The 22,944-nt window shown below is 32.0% G+C and overlaps 1 protein-coding gene across 1 annotated transcript in view; it reads right to left on the bottom strand.

The window, feature by feature from the left end:
• Window positions 1–22,944, bottom strand: part of bru3 (CUGBP Elav-like family member bruno 3) — a 540,316-nt gene that overhangs the window by 13,995 nt on the left and 503,377 nt on the right. The window contains exons 11-12 of the mRNA XM_072531874.1: window positions 17,955–18,113; window positions 1–16,305 (exon numbers count right to left, since the gene is read on the bottom strand). The exon at window positions 1–16,305 is cut by the window's left edge and continues 13,995 nt beyond it. Of these exons, the coding sequence (XP_072387975.1) occupies window positions 16,178–16,305; window positions 17,955–18,113 (287 nt within the window). The 3' untranslated portion in view covers window positions 1–16,177. The remainder of the gene's footprint in view (window positions 16,306–17,954; window positions 18,114–22,944) is intronic.

The raw sequence follows: 22,944 nt of genomic DNA on the forward strand, positions 1-22,944 counted from the left end.
ATATCTGATACTTAAAAGAATAACAAGAAGAAGAATATCGTTAGCTAATATATAAATACGGGATAGGAAATGCCAGGAGAGGCAGAAATGTACAGAAACATGTAAGTTCATTAGTAAAATAACAACTAAGGAAAATAAAAGTAGATGCCGGTCCTGATAGTATATCGGAACGGTATGTTTATTTTGGCTCTTTAAAAAAAATTCAAATTAAGTGAAAACAAGTTTTTAAAATTTAATCACTCTTTATGAAGATATTAGTGATCAACTGAACTCAATTTTCCTAATCGGTAGGTAAGTACAGTTTTTACTGTAAATTCCACCGAAAAATCCTAATTAATATTTACCATCATTAAACATTTTTACATCGATATCTGCTTGTCCTTAAACAAAAACATATTTAATCAACTTGGACCTGTTCTCCGATAGCACCACATCTCGAAAGACTGCAAACATCTGCAAGACGCATCAGTGAGTGTCCATGCCTCTGCTCCATACATAAGAACAGAAACACAGGTTCCATACATAAGAACAGGTTCAAGGTTAAATTACAGAGAACTTTCTTCATCTGTTGGAAGGCACTCCTTGCTTTTTCGATCCTACATTTAATCTTGTATGAGTGATCCCAGCTGTCTGTGATGTTGCATCCTAGATATATTATTTACAGAATGCTGCTGAACTGTTAAAATATTGATAAAACACAAAAATTTTTTTAACCTCTCACTTCACTGAAGGTGCATAAATCAAAACTTAAATGGCACTCCTGCACCCAAAGAATGAAAAAAAAACCTTCTCATAAAAAGCGATCTATATGGACGATTAATTAAAGATCTCATTGAGAACGAGTACGAAGAACAAGAGGAAGAAAAACAAGCCGGTTTTCGTAGAGGAAGAAATTATAATGATAATATATTCTCTTTGAAACAATTTCAGAAAAAAAGTCAAGTATACATCAAGAAACTCACCTTATGTTGGTTGACTTACAGTCTTATGTAATAATAATATTCCTATAAACAAACTCTGGAAAGTAATACTAGAAACCAAAATTAGCGTCACTCTAATTCAAGCGTTATGGAGTCATTTAACCAATGGAAACGCAAATGTAGATGAATGGGTGTAAACCTAGGAGAGATGTGTTTATACACCTTGCAGTTTTCTGATGACTAGGTCACCATAGCGAATGATAAAACTGATCTGGAATAAACGACATCGAAACTTCAAGAGGAAAATGGAAAGAAATAATAATAAGAAAGAATAAGTTTTTAGGATGTTAATGAAAGTGTCCCAAAGAAAGAGAATTCGCAAAAATGAGATAAGATATGAAGAGAAAGCAGGAAAAATACAAGACTCTTGACAAAGATTACATAATGGGTTTCACCAAACCGCGGAAGATCCCAAAAATTCTGTAGAAAAAGAAAAACTAAGGCAATGAGTGAAAGAGGAAACGACCCAAGACGTTTTGAAACGGATTGGATATATATATTATTTCAAGGACGACGAATCAGTTTACCTAAATGAAATAATCTTGAGTACCTATCCTCAAGAAAATATTATAAAAAGTAAAGATACCGAAAGAGGCGTTAAAGTTGACACAAAAGAAAGCCTTATTATTTGCGAAAACTGGAGATGAATAATTACATTATTCCACTACAGCAGGCCTGGTTTTCGAAAAACTTTACTAAGAGAACAAAACTGTGACTCCTAAACCAAAACGAAATCAGTTTTACTGTATGAAACATGGAAATATTACGAAAAACTCTTTATCAGGTTACAATCTTTTAAAACTAAAATCGTGTGCTTTGTATTTAAACTAGTCTAGCTGATGTAAAAAAAAATAGAAGAGAATGGAAAAAGCTAGGAAATAAGATGAGACGAGAATGAAATACCTCAAGGTACACTTTATTCCATTGAGAGCTATATATGATTTATGATAATGACGGTATATAGGTATGTATTTAGATGTTCAGATACAGCTCCCAAGATACCACACTGTGATGAAACATGGTATGTAAAGTAAATGCAGTAAAAATTTAGCATACTTTTGAATTTATTCAATTTGTATAAAAATGGATTTCTACCAAGTAACGCCTTCGGCATTGATGTGTTATCAAATGCTTTACGTAAAAGGTAATCATTATTTTATGTCTATATATTATATAAAAATTAATATTCTAAATAATAACTGGTTTTTAAAACTGTTTAAAACAATTTGGTAGTTAACTAAACGTACAACTCAATATACAGTTAACTGGATTATTTCTATTGGTACATTGTCTAGCTTTCTTCTAATACGACCCATTTTTCCAATGGTTGGGAGCTGTCACTCTCCCTCCCGGTCTGGTAAGTACTCAAAAAATATTTACTATATTTTTTTATTTCCAGCGCCCAAGGAATGTCATTTAGCAAGCGTGGAATGCACTACTACTAAAGAAAATATAGCGGCACATATTAAATACATTTAAATATTATAATTACAATAGATCGTCCTAAAACGACATAATATGAAATTCCGGGTGAACATTTAGATGAAGCCAATCTGTGAATTAGGATGTTATAATGAAGAAACATTGAATCTTGTAACAGAAGTTAAAATGGTAAATAATCTTAAGAATCAATTGATATATATCTAAGAAAAGCTTTTTAAAAATAACCATTCAGTCGAAGTCTAAAGAACGTTTATAATTATCAAAAAATAAAAACTATTACATTTTTAAGGTATTTTTTACTCAAAGTAATTGCATTTGTATTCACAGATTAGCCTGAGTAGTACTTGTTTGGTATTTGCTATGAATTATCAAAAATAGGTAACCAATATATTGGTTCAATGGAAAGTCCTCTAGCTCTGTCAAGGTTTGATTTCTGAGAGGAAATAGCAAGTGTATTATAGTAACATTATTGTCTAGATATTTTAGTTCATAGGAACATTTCTACGAGTATTCATTTATGCTTTTTCTAATTGTAGCACCAGTGTCACTACAAAATCAAAGAAAATGTTATGTAATGTTAAAAGCCTACATATATGTTCAGTCTCCGTCTATTATTATATTTTTCCTGTAAATATAGAATATATAATCATAATCTTCTTTTAGTATCGTGCGCAGATTTAGCTGTTGCTAGCTTTCTCGATATTGTGCTGCATATAACAATTTATCTGCATATAGGTTAGCACATTGACGGGGATTTTCAGAGCCACGGGTACGTAATAATTCAAGGATACCTACCAATTCTTTTCTTACTCCCTTCTAAATCTTTCCGATGAGTAATAACCTTCTGTTCAGTATTCTACTCTCAAGGTAGTATAAATCTCAGTATAATATGCTCCAAGCATTCAAGTTTTATTTTTATAATTTTCGTCAATTATTCGTCTCATTGACGTATCCCATGATCGCTGTACTATCCGTATATATAATGTTGTTGATGATTTGTTTTTCAATTCGAACTCAACATTACCCTTTCAAGACTTCGATAATATTATTTCCCACAGCATTGGGGACAACATATAACATTGACTGTCTCCTGTTTGAATAAAAGTTTGTTAGTTTCATTGTCATTTACTGAATTAGAGGCTTTTTGTTTTCAATATATATCTATTTTTTATAAGCCTTAGATCCGTATTATCTACTCATTTATCTTTAGACATTCAAACGTCCTATTGTGACGTAAATCATGTATTTTATTAATAATTAATAGATCAAAGGTTGTAAGCTTACTATGAGTAATTTAGAAATGACATTTTTTCGAATTAATATATAGCGTTTCATCTTTATGATCTGCAGTTTTACTGAATAAATGTTTCAAGTACCAATTTGGCAACAATTTCACAATTAACACTAAAGGTAAACTGACTTCTTTTTATATTGTGATATATAAGACACCTCTATATATAAAACAAAATAATTTTAGTGATTAGTATAACTTTTACTTCCATCCGGTTCCATATTGCCTCAATCCTTATTCTCTCCATTCTAGTAATTTAAAGATACCTTCTCATAAACTCCAATTCTACTGTTCTTATTTTATTTCGTATTGTTGTTGTCATTAGCTATACTTCCCCTCCGTATAGGATAATGTTTTCCATGATGCTGTAAAAGATTCTTTTTTTATATCCTTGGACGAGAGTGTTGTTCCTCATCAACCCATAAAGTGCTCGATAACAAAAACAGAGTACTACAATGTCACGGTCATTGCCAAAGAATGCTGGGCTATACGTGGCCAAAAAGAGTAATGGAATGAGAACCTTTAAGAAGATGATGGAGAGGGAGGCCAGCTATAAGATAGAAAACATATAGGAAATGCAATGATGGAGAGAGATCTCAGAGAAGGTGACTGGGAGGATATATAGCTGTAGAGGGTTAAAAGGGCGAATGCAGAAGAAGAAGTGATTAGTATATATACCTTTGCCAAAGAAAGTATTTACTACGTGTGATATTAAAAATCTTTCTATACATTATTTACGATAGAATATATGCAAACAAAGAAACTAGAGGAATTTTAATTTGTATTTATAAATAGTCTTTGAACTATAGGCGCTCTATGTATCATCCAAATATTAATTAAAAGAAAAATATTGATCCAAAACAAAATAAAGGCCATAAGATTTCCAAACGGGAAATAATGTTTTAAACCAAAATGCCGTTGAATGGGTCGAGCTTTGCGATTATAGTTAGCTTTTAAATAAAATTAAAGAGTTTTGCTATTTTCATAGATATTTTAGAAGCGTTCAACACAGTATGGAAAGGAGCAATGATATATGAATTTTTATGCACTGTTCCTTGTAAATTCACAGCTAGATTATTAAAAAACTTGCTTAATGATAGAGTATTAAGTGATAATGAGATCAAAAGTTAGCACTCCCAAATAACTCAAAAATGGCCGAACGCAAGGAATAGTACTACATATTTAGCGTTTATAATGCAAGCACATTGTATACAATACCAACGAAGTTTGACTATTTAGATGACTGGTTTATACCAACTCAAACAAAACCCGTAAAAGAAGCTGAACACTCTTCTTCTTGTTGTGCGTATCCACGAGGAATGTTGGCGATCATCATGGCAATGTTTATCTTGTCTGCAGCAGCGCGGAAAAGCTACACAGATTTTGTGTTGAACCAGGTTCATAGGTTCTTTAACTAGGACATTTTTCTTCTTCCTACACCTCGCCTTCCAAATATTTTCCCCTGGAGAATAGCTTGTAGGAAGCCATATTTGGATTAATTTCGTATACTGTGTTAGAAATACTGTGGATTTCGATATTGGATGGGATTCATAACCTCTTGTTTTTTCTTTCTGCCTCTAAAGACCTCCTTATTTGTAATTCGATAAGTCCACGAGATCTTAAGTATTCTCGGATACAGCCACATATGAAACGTTTTCAATCTCTTGAACATATCTTCATTCAAGCTCCACGATTTTACACCTTAGAACAGAACAAAGAAGAGGTAGCCTTGCAGCATTCTTAGTTTTCTAATAGTAGATGGTACAACTTATTAAAAAATACCAGTTTTGGCAAAAATATTACATTGGAGTTTGTTTTATATTAATTTTGGTTTATTTTTCGCGTGTATGTCATGATAGACTATTGTGTTTTGTAAATTCTAAATTTAGCAGATAAAGGCTTTTTTAAATTTCTGTGTTATACGGGTATCATATAGAAAACAGGTGACTTTGATTTACTCTTCGTTATGCTGTCTTCTATAATAATACTTAAAGGTTTATGTAGCATAATGAAATTACCCGTAAAAATGTTATATTTGCATTAAGGACAACAATATTGTTGACATAAGAAGATAAAAAGATTTGATAGTAACATATATCTAATAGTGAGTTGAAGGATTTATTAACAAAGTTGAATGTTATTTACAAAAAAATATTTTTCAGATCATTAAACACTCAAGTTATTTTACACTGTCTTAAATCAATTGGACATTTACAGGTCAAATCGCTAGCATTATTGACTGCTTTTATTTTACATATATATACAGTTAATATACTGTCGGATATCAAACCCAAACACAGTACTACTTTTCTCTTCAGAATCGTATGCATAAGTTAATTTCAAGTAAAAACACCTAAAACTATTGACTTGTAAATTTTTTTGTAAGACAAATAATTTAAGTACGGTTTTATACAACGATATTTTCAGTCGTTCTGTTAATATTGCACGATATTATCTCAGCCAAAATAAACGAAAATTATATTAATAATAAAAATATAAATGTTTATCTAAATACATTAGATGCAATAAATATTATACATGTTTACTAAATATATTCTTAAGACTATATGATTATTGCAGATACTTGTTTCAGACAATAACTTCCTTTCGCTTCTCTGTTAAAATAGGGGTTAGTGCGTTTAGCCTGATCATATAAAAGCTAGATCTATCCTATGTATAATAACATCTATATAGATTGAAAAAATGTGTAAAGATAGTAGGAAAATGTGATATTATAACCAATAAATATTGATACAAAAATATAAAAATAAACATAAGTTTTAAAAGAAATCGATAAAATGATTTGTCTTTTGTCATTATTTTGGCTCTTCCTATAGAGTTTTCAAAAACCTTTTCTTCCGCTACACTTATTTTTTCTTATGTTGATTTTTAGTATTCTTTAATACTGTACTTTCTTGTCATTCTATTAATGAGATCATTTAGAGTATGTTATGTTTTATCATTCATTTATTTATGTTCCATACGTCCACGATGTATATACGTCTTTTTTTACTTATACAGTACGCTCGTAAAGCATGAAAACATAAAGAAATCTGTGACACCCAGTATAATATAGTTTTTTTTTTATGTATATAGATCAGCGATTTAAAATTTTATATTTTCGAGGTTGCCAAATTTACAGTTTCTGATATATACGGATAATATGCGTATTTTTAAATAGGACCACCCTTATATTTTACAATCTTCTGTTGCAGTGTTTTATTGCTGATGCAGCAAATATTCTATTAATGGTCAATATTAACCATTAATATGCAAAAATTAGTAAAAACATTTTATTGATTGTTTGTGATTTACTGTCAGTAGATACGTTGTAATAGTTTTTTCAAAATAGGCTTAAAGTATGAAAATATACTAAAACGCAATGAAACATTTAACTGAGCGTCAAAAAATTAAAATGTTAATAACAAAAGGATGTGGTGACAGGTAATAATACCAAAAAATTTATAGGACACGAACAAATGAAGAGTTACGTGAAATATTTAATAATAAATATGAAGACAAAACGAATATAGGAATATAGCATGTGAGACTATATCTAAAATTTTTCATAAATTTGGTAAAAGTGGACATGTACGAAAACGTCCAAAAACTGGTCGGCCTGGTATTCCAGAGGAAACAAAAACTGACATTTTTTTGTCGATGGTTAAAGATCTCCATAAGCTACTGGAATAATTTGCAACCCAAAATCAAATCAGTCAAACAACTGTTCGTAAATATTAAAAAAAGAAAAATGGCATCTTTATAAAGCACAATTGGTACAGGAACTTATTGAAGATGATCCAGATCGCAGAATGGAGTTTTGTGACACAATGCTAAATATATTTAACACGAATACTAATGTCTTTACACAAATTAAACAAATCCTTTTTCTAATGAGACTACTTTCCATTTAAATGACACGGTCAATAAACAAAACTGTAGATAATGATCAGATGAAAATCCACATTGGATGGTGGAGGCCCATACGCAGTATCGACAAAAGATCAATGTGTGGACAGGAATTATTATTAATACTATAATTGGACCTAATTTTTGGGATAGAACCACAACAGATAAAGAATACTGGACATTTTTAGAATTGAAGATAAATCCAGAATAAGCCACACTCAAATAAAAAACTGTAACAAAAGACGCGGATGATCCCATTTAAAAATATGCATATTATCCTTATATTTTAGAAACTGTACATTCGGCAACATCTTTACGTTTCCATACTTTACGCGCGCACTGTATAAATTTAATTCTATGCTATAAGCTAGCTTTCGACTTGTCTAATGTGTAGCATGCTTTCATACATTAAGTATTTCTACTAAGATATGACACATTTCTTTCCTGTTGTACGACGGATGTGCGTAAAAATCTTTCAGTCTCGGCAATTTGTGCGACATTGTCTTCAAAATAGAGCTTATTACAAAATATTATATATGTAGTAGACAGTTGGCCAAAATATAAAATAAATGATAGAAATTTAAGTCTAACTACAAAGGAAACTAGTTTGTTGGTTACTTATCTATTCGATTCGTTATCTTGAGACGTAACAATCTCGTTCCAGCTAATACTCGGAACTCCTATATTACATCACTCAATTCTCTCTAGGTATTGGTTATTCTATTGGGCCGGTATGATTTTAGAATATTGAGATCTGTAAACAAAATGTCAATCGTTATTAGTAACATTGTAGGAGACAAGACAGAATCCCGTTTACTTGGTTTCTTTTGTTTACTTCTTTTCATCAACATTTTATTTTGTATCTGCAGATTATTTTAACTTTATTGCATGAAAACATTGTAAGTGTAATATCATACGACATAACGTCAAACGCAACTCTATGTTCTTGGTACCCTAGTACCTTTTTTTGCAGATTACCAAAATAATCAGATTTTATTTGATACTATAATTTCTGTCTAATTTTGATTATTATTTTCTTCCTTTAACAGTTCACACTCCTGAAAGTCAGCCTCCCCTTGACGTTTTAGTCCACTTTGTATCATCTTGTCTGGCAAAACATCCCACCCAAGACCACTTCAATGAAGCAGCGCGATGTTTTAAGCAGCGCATTATACGATAGCTCTTTACTTTTGTTTTTTTTTACGTATTTCTTCGCTTCAAACTCGATCTTTTAGTTATTTCTGGCAAAAGTCGTTTCACTGCACGCTGTGTTACTCTAATTTTGTTGGAGACTTTTATGGTCAACGTAATTATCTCTAGACCGTATGTTCTTGAAGACAATTTTAAGTTTGGCAACGGCAGCCCATTCCATACGGATTCTTCGGTCTACTTCCGCATTATTGTTTTCTCTACTTACCTTTATTAAATGACTCAAGTCAATATATTCTCACGCCTTATCTATGACTTCCTCCTCCACAGTAACTGGTCTTGTTAGATTTATTTTCAAGCCTATTTTTTCTCAAACATTTCTGAATTCTGCAAGCATTTCTTATAACTGGTTGAGTTCGCAATTAATAACAATATCGTCCGCAAAGCTGAGATGACTCAGATATTCTTCTTTTTGTAGTGCCTATCCGTTTCGTTGGCGACCATCATGGTAATCTGTATTTTACAAATTGCTGCTCTGAAAAGATTTGTGCTACAGTTCAAATTGTTCCTTAACGTTCCTAAGTTTATTATTCCGTTCTGTCATATTGCTTGCAGCTTAAAATCCTAAGCTATGGCTACCTGTATTACCCGCCACAACAGTCCAATTTATATTGCAGTATTAGGCGCTGCTTTGTAGTTATTTTATAGCTCAAAGTTATATCGACGATGCCAGGTTCCATTCTCATTTATTGGACACCTAGTTTTATTTGGTTGATCACCAGACACATATCGTCTGCTAAATTGCAAAGTGCAGCGAATATCACTCTGAATTTATGTGTCGTATCTGCGACAAGGTTCAGATCATCTGCGTATACCAATATTTGGGTTATTTGTTTAATGTTGTGCCTAGGTTATCTACTTTAGAAGCACGCCAGTGCATTTCCTTGTTTCTGCCTTCTGTTTATGATGAAGTGTTAAGGGCATAGAAGAGAAAAGAGAGGGGACTCGTATGGAATTGACTGAAGCCTAAACCGGCACCAGAAAAGTTGCCAGGTCATATTTTTCTTATATGTCTTTATATAAATTGAATACTGACATAATAATCACTTTTTGAACATGATTTTATCATTACATATTTTTTAATAGATCGATATAGTGTTTCAGTAAAAATCAGTAGACCTGGTAACCCTGCGAGAGGTAGTAATGGGCAACGTAAGGGAACCAAAACATGCGGTCACATCGAAACTGGCTTCAGTTTTCGAGCGGTTTATTAAATGAACGTTACCTATGTCCTCTCACTTTCATTGTCTAAGGTTCAGGGTATATCGTTTGGATATTTGTTTGACCTTTAATTCTTGACATTGACATTTTAACCAACCTTATCCTTATCCTTGTTTTGTGTAACGCTATTATATGCTGCTTTGAAATCCAGAAACATGAAAAGTGTCATTATCAACTTCCCTATTTTTGTTTAAGAACATCTGAATACGTACATCTCAACTATTGTGGACCGTGCTCGTCTGAATTCACTTCTTTTGTTCACACAGCATTTCCTCAGAGTATGGGCTCAGACTTAACTGTAGGCAGTATTTATTTGCTTTTATATAGTTTTTTTTTTGTTACATGTATATCAGTTTACAGTTTTCAAAGAAAAGTATAAGATAACATAAAATCAATCAAACAAAGCGATAATATAACCCAATCAAATTTTGTTAACTGACTGAATATTTTCTTAATTAATCTAAAATACATTTAAATTCAAAGTACAAGGTTTTTGTGATAGTTAGCCACTACTTCGCATAATACAGAATATAGAAAATCTATGTTTAACGGTATGACTGCTTCAGCAAAATAATGGATGAATATATGGATAGAAAGCTACAAATTATATGTAACTGGAAACGTTTGTTTATTTTTCTGCTTTATCAATATATCTTTTTGCATTTTTGTTCATACTATTGTCCAAGGGAACGTACGTCTGATACAAGTAATCGCAATAATCAAGAAGAGAATCTAAATTAAGTCTAATATTAACTAATGTAGCCGTTGGCTTGATAATTTGACTAGAGTGGCCCAGCCGAGTGATGCAATCCACTCCCCTCTCCCGGCCTGGGACTGATTCGTCCGCAAAGCATAAACTAACTCCTCAACAACTATTTTGGCGAAAACGCACTTGTTTGATATATAAACTTACTTATATTTGATAAAATTCATAAACCGCGAACATATTGTTCTAAAATCGATAAACTAGCAGAAGAAATAAGCCTATGCAACTACCGCTTCTCAATGACTTCACCGTCAACTAAGAAGTGGGCTTCAACTCGCTTAGTTCATCTACTGATGGCTATACCAATTTTGGTATCTTGACCACTGTTAAGTGTTTTCTTTGGTCTAACCTACACTACTGCTATTAATTTACATTTTAATATATAGTTGGTACTTTTTAAGGATTATGTCACTTAAAGTTTAGTAGAAATATTATACTATATTTTTGTATAGGTATTATTAAATAAATATATATAAATATTAGTCATGGCTCTTTAAACAATTTAAAAAATATTGGAGCCTTGACTTACAACTTGCGGAGTCCACTTGAACCGACTATTTCTTTATATCCGACCAAACAAAAGCATTACTACAGCATAGTTTGCCTTAACTGACTCAGTCCTTAATAGATCTTCGAAGTAGCAAATGAAAACAACGTCATAGTTGATATGCATTTTCACTTTATACTATTTTCTTTTATAAGAAGTTTTTCCAGATACGTCAACAGTGATTTTTAACATTATTAAAAGAATTAATGTAGGTGTGAGAAGTTTGCCAGTATTCCTCAAATAAAAATTAATTTAAGAATAAAAAGATCAGTTTGATCCGGTGAAATATCTAGTTTAAAATCTAAACAACAGAGTCTGAAAAAAGTTTATTGTACTTCGCAACTTATGCTCTATTACTCTTATAATATTCTTATATTACTCTAAGAAGCCGACCAAACAGAAAATCTTCCAAATCATGTATCATGATTTGCAGCTTTTTCGTCTACGAAAGCAATTCTCTTAGAAGTACCAGTAGCAGAGATTTTATTTTGAATTTTACTGTGTTCTTTTTTAGTTTCAAAGAATACACTGGGTGATATTTGTTTACGATATATTTATAAAATAATACGTTGATTATTTTGTAAATTTTCATTTATTATGATTCAATGTAGCATCCACAACAGAACTAAACTTTTTTTTTGACTAACTGAATCAACAGACATTAACTTCCTCACCTACTTTCAACTATATTAGGATTTGTTTTCAAACAGTATAAATTTAACAACTTATGTTTCAAGTGGACTCCCTGAAAGATCTCCCTAATTAAGTAATTCTCCGAGCCGCTGTGACTAGCGTTGCATCACAGAAAATATACCTGGACTAAATTTGGCATCTGAATTCGCGATAGCGCCACCATCCCTTCAGATATATTTGGTAAAACTATTTAACGGCCAAAACCAGAGCTTTAAAAACTTTTAATAGGGTCCAATCCCCTGTTGTATAGATTTAACCGGTTAGTTAAAGTATTCATTCATATTTGGGAGTCAAATTACATATAATGAAGATTATTATTATAAACTAAAACCGACATTAATTTTTTGCAAATTTAATATCAAACTCATTTACAATTTTGTGAGAAGGAACTGAAATATTCACATTTATTCCTCTTCTTGTCTGGCCTTACAACTCGGGGTCAGTCTTAATCGCATCCATTACCGTCCATCATCATATTGTATAATATTCACATATGCTTTTTCTTAATCATTTGTTTTAATAATGATGATTCTTAAGATATAAATGTAAGTTAAATCTTTATATGATTCTTTCGGTTTGATCCCTGGTAACTACATAAAATACAACGATAATAATTCTTCGTTCTGTTCAAACAGTTGTTTATGCTCTATGGCATGTTTTTTTAAAGATGTAGGTGTTAAACCGATATAAGCTTTTGACCAATTTGGACACAATACATTATAACATTTGGTTTGATATTTTATATCTACTTGAAACACATATTGATACTTTTTCTTCTTTTTAGACAAACCCTTAGAAAATTTAGCTCGTGTTTTCTTCAAAACGATGATTTTTGCAACGCTGTACATGCATCTATATTTTATTAACTCGTCTCATTGACCCATTTAGTTTAGTTTCAGTAAAGCTTGTGTATCTGCTTAAACGTTTGATTCTGCTTCGTATACGTATAACCCCATCTAAGTGGTAAGTAAAAACGATAGCGTTTATTCAATAAAATGTATTTTAGTTTAAGTTTCAAAAATTGAAAAAATGCATTCAGGTGGCACAAAGAACTTGATGATTTTGATAATAGTGGAACCATATACGACGACGAAATACGGTCAGAAGTAAGAATAGTTATAGAGGAACGAAGGGCATATCGGAAATAGCAGGCAAAGCGGAAAATCGCTATCACATAGATATTTAATAGATAGTGCCATTGTAAATGCACTTCGTAGCTTTCTATACATAGTCTAATGAATTTTATATACTATCTACAACAGAGGGCAGCATTTCATTTGTCCACATGGTCATTTGTGATACCCAAGTGCTCTATATAAGAATTCATGGTTTGGATTGAGAGAGGGAAATAGTGGAAAGTTCGTTTGTGGGCAAAGTGGAAACTTTCCGCTTTGCCCTTATACATATATCACAATTATTTCAATTCAAAATTTGTTACTCTAAATTGCAATGGTTAATAAATATAAACGAAAGCTCACTAAGCGTCAATGGACCGAGAAAGATATGGAGCTAGTAATGACCGAAGCTCGCATGACGAGCATTTCAAAACCTTAAAAACTCTAGAATATTTCTTTGGGCACTCTCCAATGTTAAATAAAGACAGTGTCAGCGAAAAAAAGTTAGAATACTTGACATTAGTGTTCAGTTAAGAAATGGAACGCGAAATTCTGAAATATGCCCAAGAAATGAATTCCAAGTTTTATGGCCTCACACGGAATTCTCTTTAAAAAATTTCAGCTTGCAATAAAAAATGATGTACCACATTCATGCACCATTCCACACGCAGGAAGAGCGTTGATTGACGGGTTTATGAATCGTAATCCTGAATTATCGTTCAGTTTGCCAGAGCTGACAAGTAGCAAGATGTGCAGCCTTCAATAGACGACAGGTTGGAGTTTTTCGGAAATCCTTGTGAATTGTATGAGAAATACATTTTTTTACAAAACCTAACCAGTATATATAACATGGACGAGTCTGGTGTGACATCATTTTCTAAGCCACCAAGGCTGATTTCAGTAAAAGAAAAAAACAAGTGGGAGTTATAAGTTCTACTAAGAGGTCAACCAATCATAATAATTTGTTGCATCAATTCCGCTGGAAGTTTTATTCCGTCAGCCTTCATTTTTTGAAAGAGGAAGAAAGTAGAAGAGAGAATGTTCACAATCACAATATACGTTCACTGCACCTATTTCTTTATTAATTTCCACTTTGCTCGAAATTGATTTCCACTTTGTACTCCTTATGGAAGGAACAGTGGAAAATGCACATGTTTGTGAAAATCAAATTTTTCTCAGTTTTTAAAGAAGAAAATAGAACTATTCTTTTGTCTTATCATTAAAGATATATTGTGAATTCGACAACGAGGTTTTTGTACATCTGAAACTTTGCCCTCACTTTCGCTTATTTGGACATACTATAAAAAGAAGTGGTGGCGGTTTTTTATTATACCAGGTTCAAAAGATGAGACTCAAATACCATAACTCAAGTAGAAACATGGAAATTATAAGTGACGTTACTGGATACAAAGACAGAAAATTTTTAATTTGATGATAATTCACAGACAGGATAACAACCACTTAGTTACAGATGCATGATGAGTGAAAGTAGATTTAGATTTCTGATTTCATGCCTTAGATTTGATGTCAGACTCCATCGAGATCGTCAGAATAAATTTTGTTCTATTAGAATAATTATACCAGATATATTTATTTCAAATTGTACAAAATACTATACTCCGAAGAGGTATAAATAAGAATATCTTAGATATCAGGCGCAACTGATCCTTTTCAAATACCTTTATTTCGCCTCAAATCTGAATGAATATACTTACAATGTGTAACACGTTAACATATCTACTTGTTTATACCAAATAATTAATTTTAATGCGAAAACTTGTCTAATAGATCACATGACAATAGTGCTTTATCACTTTTATCTTTTAAAACTATTTATATTTCAGAAGATTATGAGATCCATTTAACACATTTCAGATTTGATTCAATCTATACAACTGATTCTTGTGAAATTTAATAGTCACTTAAAGCTAAGATAACGGACGTTACATACAATACCCTAATTTATTTATCTTATCCATAACAGTTAAATACACACACATTTAATACTTACAAGGAGCAAAGAGTAATCTCAAAATAAATACAATATTTCACGAAGACGAGAAGACAAAACGGCCTGTACAATCAAACACTGATTTGTTATTTAATCACAGCCCATTTGGAATTTCTCGAAGAGAGAGATTTCTTTATAGGTTTGGCAGCGCGGTCGCACTTCTTACTTTTTTGTTTTGCGGGTTGCATAAATAAGCACTCAGACTAACTTTTAAAATTCGGTTCAGGAGTTGTCAAAAAGTAGACGACAAAACAACAAACGTAGGCAATACTTATTTCATACTATTTTTTTTTTAATGTAAATCAGTTTGTTATAATTTGGTTTATTCTGTAAAAAGAACTATTTTTCATGTCATAATAAGTCGAATTAAAATTATTCTAGAATTAATTATTGAGTTTAATCTATATTAAAAGTTGGAGCATAATATTTCATATTTTATGATCTGAACAAATATCTTGTTTTGTTCTCCTTCTTTTTTTTGAATAATAACGAACTTATCCCATTATCAAATGTATGTGATGTTTGAGCTATAACCGTATTTGAGGTGTTTAAATCTACTTAAGTGAATAGATCTCTATTCCAATATTATATAAATATATTTGTTAGGTAGTTATTGGTATAATAATCTACATACCGTCTGATATAAATATCATCCGGATTTAGATTATTCACTCAACCATACACATGTTTTTCTTATAATATTTTCCAGCCAATATATATTTTGCCAATTAGAAATTATGAACATTTTCAGTCCAGTATTGTTTAAGATTTTGTTTGGTATTAAAATTGCCTCCTATTAGCTATTATGTCGCCTATCTTGACGAGAAATATAGGTAGTCTATATACTAAGCCCCGCTTATTTTTGCAACGATTGTGCTCGGAGTCTTGCCAGGTATATTTCAAAGGTTATCTATTGTTTATATAATATATAGTGTATACTAATGGCGTATAAGCACCCTTACTTGAGGTACCCACGTCTCAGAGGCCATTTGTTAGTAGGGCCGACTGGCGTCTTTGGGCCTTTTCAATTGAACCTTAAGTCTCTTCATGCCTATTTGGAAGCCGTTCATAGCTTGGATGGCGGCTTGAGCACTGGCTGGATTATCGAAAGATACAAATCCTAAAAAATACATTTTATATGAATTATAAATCCAACATTTAGTATACATTTAAATAGAACACAAAACTTTATTGCAAATTAAACCGAGTAATTATATATTTCAGCGCATTTAAAATAGCATCAAAGCATTTAGGAAAGCTCCAAAATAATGTAAGAATGTTTTAGATTTTTATTGCATTACAAATGATACCTATTATTTTTAAAATCCTACATATAACAAATAAGAGTTATAACGGGTTTCGTTACTGGATAAGCGCTAGTCAAAGTGTGGCGGATGATGCTCGCCCCTTGCAATGGAATCCGAAAACTGGATTAGTGATAAGGTGGACGTTTTGTTGCAGGGGAACAGCCACCTGTGGAAAACTGCCTGGTATTAACCGTGTGTATTACTCCAAAAGACAAACATAGATGTGGGGGCTTGCCTTAACCGGCCGGCCAAGTGGAAGAAATTCCTCATACTGAAATCTCCACGGCGTACCTTCCCGGACGTAAGGATTATTCCACGGAGAAAATTCTAGGCCTAGTAAAAGCTCAAAACTCTAGCCTCCATAACGGTCCAAATTGTAACTCTTTCAACGGAAAACCAATCCGCCGAAAGGCTAAAATCAACGGGACATACGATCAATTACAGATATGTCGTACGGTCCTAAGAGTCAAGAGTAACAGAAACCAAGCACTAAGGCTCCGTATGAACAAAAAAGTACTCAAGATGAATCCAGGAGGACAGGCAAGCAAAGGCCTGACTACGAGGAATCAGCTAGTGCCCAAAAAAATTTGGGAAACCAGGCAAAAAAGGCAAGGAGAAATTAAAAAATCCCCAAACCAACTTACAAAAATAATCCAAAGGCTGACGTATTTGCAGATAAACTTTCCACAGATACGAGAAGATGAACCGCAAAATATCCAGCTGGCATAGGCTCCAAGGAGCTTCAGCAGATCCAGCAGCAACAAGCGGGAAAAATTTTTACAGAAAACAAATATCAGAGGAAGGACGGGATATGCCCTGCTTTATTTCAAAAAGGCTTCATACAAATATATCCGCAACTACAGCGGCTTTTCATAGCAAGCTTTGTGTTAGGCCACATTCCAAAAACTTCGAGAAGTCTTATCGCCCCATATGTCTCACCTCCTTTCTCCTAAAAACAATGGAGAAATTAGTAGACTATTACATAAGAAGTAAAATTGAACGAGAAAACGGCTTCACAAACATCAATTTGCCTACCAGACAGGCAAATCCACTATAAATGATCCGAACTCACTAGTAGAAAGTATTGAAAAGACAGCTCTTTGCGCCTTCATTGGCATAGAGGGAGCCATGCGCCACTCATGAAACACATGCACATAATGAGATTGTTTCGTGGAGTCAATCATATTTTCCTCGACTGAGAGGTACTAGATCGTAGACAGCAAGCACTTTTAGGAGACTACTAAGTAACTCCAGAAGATACGTAAATGAATAATTGTCTAAAAATGAATGATGTACTACCATGAATTTTCCACAATATCACACAGGGAGTTTTCATTCCGACGGATTCTGGGTCTGTTAGTATCTACGAAGTTAATTAGAGCTTAACAATATTTAATAGGGTGTAAGGTTTTTAACGATGCACGAAAAAAAAAAAAAAGATTAAAAACTCCATTCTACTCACCAAAACATTTACTCTGGTTTGTGGCACGGTCAATAAATACTTTCGAACTAATCACGTTTCCAAAGGGAAGAAACATCTGCATTAATTCTGCGTCTCCAAATTCTTGCGGTAGATGATATATGAAGAGGTTGCAGCCTTCAGGACCTGATATTGAGCAACCTAAGAGGTAACAACAATTTTAATCTTATCAATAAAATTGCAAGTAATATTTACTAGGAAGCCAAGCAAAATGTGAAAGAAATAATTTTGTTTATTTAAAAAATTACCTCAATGTTAGTTTTGCATTAAACTTATCTAGGTATTCTCTTAAAGACTCCACAAATTTGTATAGTTGTTTTGCTTGACCCAGGAGCATTTCGCATAGATATTTCTATATTTAATAACCGTATCATAGCGGACGGTTGACTTTAATGTTACTCAAGGGAAAAATACATATTAGTATGATTTAGATGAGCAATGAATTTTAATTGTTATGCGGTCGAAATAATATGGACGAATAAACAATTCAAAAGGTTTTTAGTTAATAGTTTCATTTGTTTTCTTCATTACAGCAAGTTGTCAATAAGTATTTTTAAATAATTATAATAATTTAATAATAGGAGGTAATTAACTAATTTTGTATTTGAAGATAGTTATTTCTCTTTGTTTATTAAGAATTATATTACATTTTAAATAATATTAAAGCATTTCAGTTAGCCAAAGCTATTTTTTATTAACTATGATTAAGCACAACAATCATCTACAAGTTTAGATATATATAAAAAAGATTTTAGATTTAAAAATATAGGTTCCACAAAATTCTTGAAACACGCTGTACTATATAATTAAAACTATCCATGTAAGCAGTTTAGTTAATTACATTTAAAAATTTTAATTAGTTTTTTAACTGAAAAAAAATTGATGATTAATATTATTCTTGTTGGTAATAGGTTTTTGTGTATACTGAAAGCCAACACCTCAAGTATACTGTGGATGAATAGAGAAGCAAATGCAGTATATATACCCACGGAAAAGCAACGGGGAGGGATTATGTCATCATAAAAGACCATATAGTGTGATTACGTGTTACTTGTATAATCCACAATAAGAAATGATGATTGAAGGATGATTGTGTGCAGAACACCAGTATGTTATCTATAGTAGCGTCAGAAGGTAAAGTCATATAGATTTTGTGCTCTGTTGAAGAAGCCAGCATAACGAGGTTACCAATTGTAAAGTGCTAAAGGGTGAGTGTATAGCTAGTCAACACCCACCGGTGATAGTGGATACGGAGATAAAGGTGAGGTGGAAAGGAAGGCAAAGTAGGACACCACGAAGTAAAGTTGTGAAAGTTACAGGATACTAGATGAGGCACGATCGAGAAATTGCCCACAAGATACAAATTGGTTGGTTTAACTGGCAGCGAATAAGCGGGGTATTCTGTGATCGAAAAGTCGTGAAAGGGCTGAAAGAAAAGATATGCAAGAGTGTGGTGAGACCTGCGTTGATGTACGGCGGTGAAGTGTGACTTGTAAAGAAGATACAGGAAAATAAGATGGAGGTAGCTGAAATGAAAACGATGGAAGTTGGGTAAAACTAGAAGACTTGATTAGTGAAAGACCCGTCTGCAGTCTCAAAAAATATCCAAGAACTACGACTTCAATAGTTTGGTCACGTTAAACATATAAAAACTATGTGGGCTGAAGAATACACGGTAAGAGAGCTAGAGGATAGCCGAGTAGCAGAAGGTAGCACAGTGTGGCAGAGTACTTGAGAGATAAAGCATTAGGTGAAGAAGACATGATAGATGTGTAAGAAGAAGACTAAAAATAATTTAGCATAAAAGTATATTACAAAATATCGACACATTTTTAAGATTAAATTTTGGAAAAATAGGATAAATTGAAATTAATATTTGGGGTTTTTTGGCTGCAACTGATAATTGTATAAAGTTGCTTAAACAAAACAAAAAAGCAACATTTTATACACACAAAAATGATTCAAACAAATTAAGAAACAACAACTTGATATGTTTATGAATTCTTATATTAGAAGGTCCTCGAGAAACCTTCAAAATGAAAACGAATATTGGAAATGTAGTTAGATTAGCACACACATGCATTAGATCATAGCCCTATTGTAGAGCCTCGACCTTTTTAAGTTTATTTTGGCAGTTTATCCATTGCCAACCGCTGTCATATTATTTCACCTATTTTTCTAGAATCTATGTATACATCATCTTTTCATCTATCTTTTATCTTACCATACGTCTGCTTCCCCCAATCTGTGATATAAGAATTCGTCTAAAAGAATTGTTCTACTGTGATCTTGCTAAAATTTCTGTTCATCTTAGTTTTCCTATTTCGATGAAAGATACCATCTATTTACCACCAGATATGTGTTTATATGTGTGGTATATCTCATAGTTCTACCTCCTCCTCCATATACAGTTTCAACAGATTCCACTGCGTGGAATCCCATGGAATTAAAATATGCATACATCCTTTGTTAAAATATGATCAGAAGGTTTTTCGGTGCTTTGGAGATGGCCCATTTTTCAAATCCATATGCCAGCAGTGGTAGTATATATAAGAGTTTTGGATATTGTTAATTTTGTTTTCTGGCAAAAAATGTTATGGTAAAAAATGTTATCTAGCAAGAGCTGGCAAAACAGCACTTGCTAGATAAAATTGTCTTTTATCTGATTTCTTCCAATATGGTTATGGAGTTCATTAGTCATCTGAGAGCCTAAGAATATGATTTTCTCTACCACTTCAAAGCTTGAGTTATCAACAGAAAATTAGTGGCTGATGTTTTTGGCTGTTTGGCTTTTTCCTCATTTATTTGCAAGCTCATATATTTGAGGCCTTTGATAAGGTGTATACATTTTTTCTAGGTAACGTATTCGTGTGATGTGAGTTGTGATCATATTCGTTAAATATATTTCCTTCGTTGTTCATTTTGGCATCCCTTATCTCCTTTTCCAGAATAATGTAAAAAATGAAGAACTACAGAGCATCTCCTTATCGCAATCCCATACTTGCAATAGCTTTACGCGTTACACGGAAATTTGGAGTTAGTCCATAGCTTCCTACAATGTATTTCGAAGTATATTTTGATATGATAATTAAAGATTTAAGAAAATGTGCTTGTCGCCATTAGATTCGTTGGTTTTTTTCAGTAATTGCCTTAGCACAAAAAACTGGTCCGTTGTAGATCGACTAGACAAAAAACCATTTTGAGACTCTCCTATCAGTTTCGCTGAATATGCATTTAAGTGATGGTGTGGGATACTCAAAAAGGTTTTGAATATTGTATTAGGCATGGATACCTCCCCTATAGTTTCTACATTTTAATTTAATACTCTTTTTGTGCCGTAGCTAACAATTCTAGTACATTAGTCTTCTGGGATTTAAGGCTCATATTTAATAAGTTCAGTAGGTATACCCTCACTTACTGGGTATTTGATATCTTTTAGGGTTTTTATTAGGCATCCTGCACTGCTTAAATTTAATTAGATTCTAATGGTATATTGTTTCTTGCTTCTGGAGGTGGTGAATTTTGATCTAATACTTCGGTGGGAAATACGTCTTCTTTTATATCATATATGTGTCCTTCCTTATCCTTAAATATTCTCAGAGTTAGTTTGAATTATTTTCGTGCATTGTTCAGGGTTTTATAGAATTTTTTGGTTTGATTTTGCCTTTTTTATGTCTCAAGTTTTAACAATAACTTATTTTTTAAAACTCTGGTTTTTCTTTTATGCAAGTACGCCTCTTCCCTCCCAATATTTTTATAATGTTCCTGTTTTCCAGAGTTCTTTTTTCTGTATAAGTTTATATACCCTGCTCTTTCTTCGGGTGATGTTTTCATACTTAGCATCGGACCAGTATTAGCTTATTTGGTGGATTCGACCGTTACTTATGTCGAACATTTTTGTTTTCAACTTTTTTACAAAATTTATTACAATTTATCACTACAACTGTTTCGGCAGAATACCTTTCTCAAGTAATATATTTTTACTATGGATCTATATTTTATAGTCTTTAACTGAATAAGTTGAGGAGGAGAGAGCTGTGTGTGTCAAGTTGGTTATTGAAATTTATTTAATTTATTCATTTATTATATTAATTAATTATTAATTTATTATTCTAATTAATATAGCTTAAAGCATTTAATTTGGATATAAAGAAATTGAAATTGATTATTTAAATAAGGATTATCACCTAGAAGTGAAGTACGAACGAAGAATCCGTTTTTCTATTACTGAAAACCTATTAGTGCTCTGCTATACGTTTGTTAAATTCTCTACTGTTTGACCAATGTAGGTTTTTGGGCAATCACCACATGCAAGTTTGTATACACTACTGTTTGTGATCCTTTTTCGGGATTTTATTGTTTTTAATATATTTTTTGTTGTTTGTTCTGAAGACTAGTGTTATTCCTTTCTTTTTTATGTGATTTTTTATTTTTGTTGATATCTTGTTGATATATATATATATATATATATATATATATATATATATATATATATATATATATATATATATATATATATATATATATATACATAGGCCAAGATATAAGAAAAACAAGAATCTACAGAAAAAGCACCGAAAGAATGGTGTATACAAATTTCTATGTAGTGACAACCCAAAACCTTACATCAGTCAAACTGTACAATCTTTAACAAACGTACAGCGGAACACAAAACGACTTTCAATAAAAGATGCATATTCTACGTACACACTTCATATTTTAGATCATAATTATTATTTTAATGACCAATTTCAAATTCTCGATATTAAAATAAAGGTATTAAGCTGTCTTCATTTTATTAGAATCAATGAAAATTAATAAAATAAAAAATACAGATATAATAGTAAATACACGTAGTAAAAATATATTACTTGAGAAAAATACTCACAGGTGGAAGTGTTGAAAATAAAAGTAAAAACTAAAATATTATTTGTTGCTTTTTTAATATAAATTATAAATTAATAAAATTTTT

Source organism: Diabrotica undecimpunctata, chromosome 5 (assembly GCF_040954645.1).
Source record: "Diabrotica undecimpunctata isolate CICGRU chromosome 5, icDiaUnde3, whole genome shotgun sequence".
In the NCBI taxonomy this organism is placed as follows: Eukaryota; Metazoa; Arthropoda; class Insecta; order Coleoptera; family Chrysomelidae; genus Diabrotica; species Diabrotica undecimpunctata.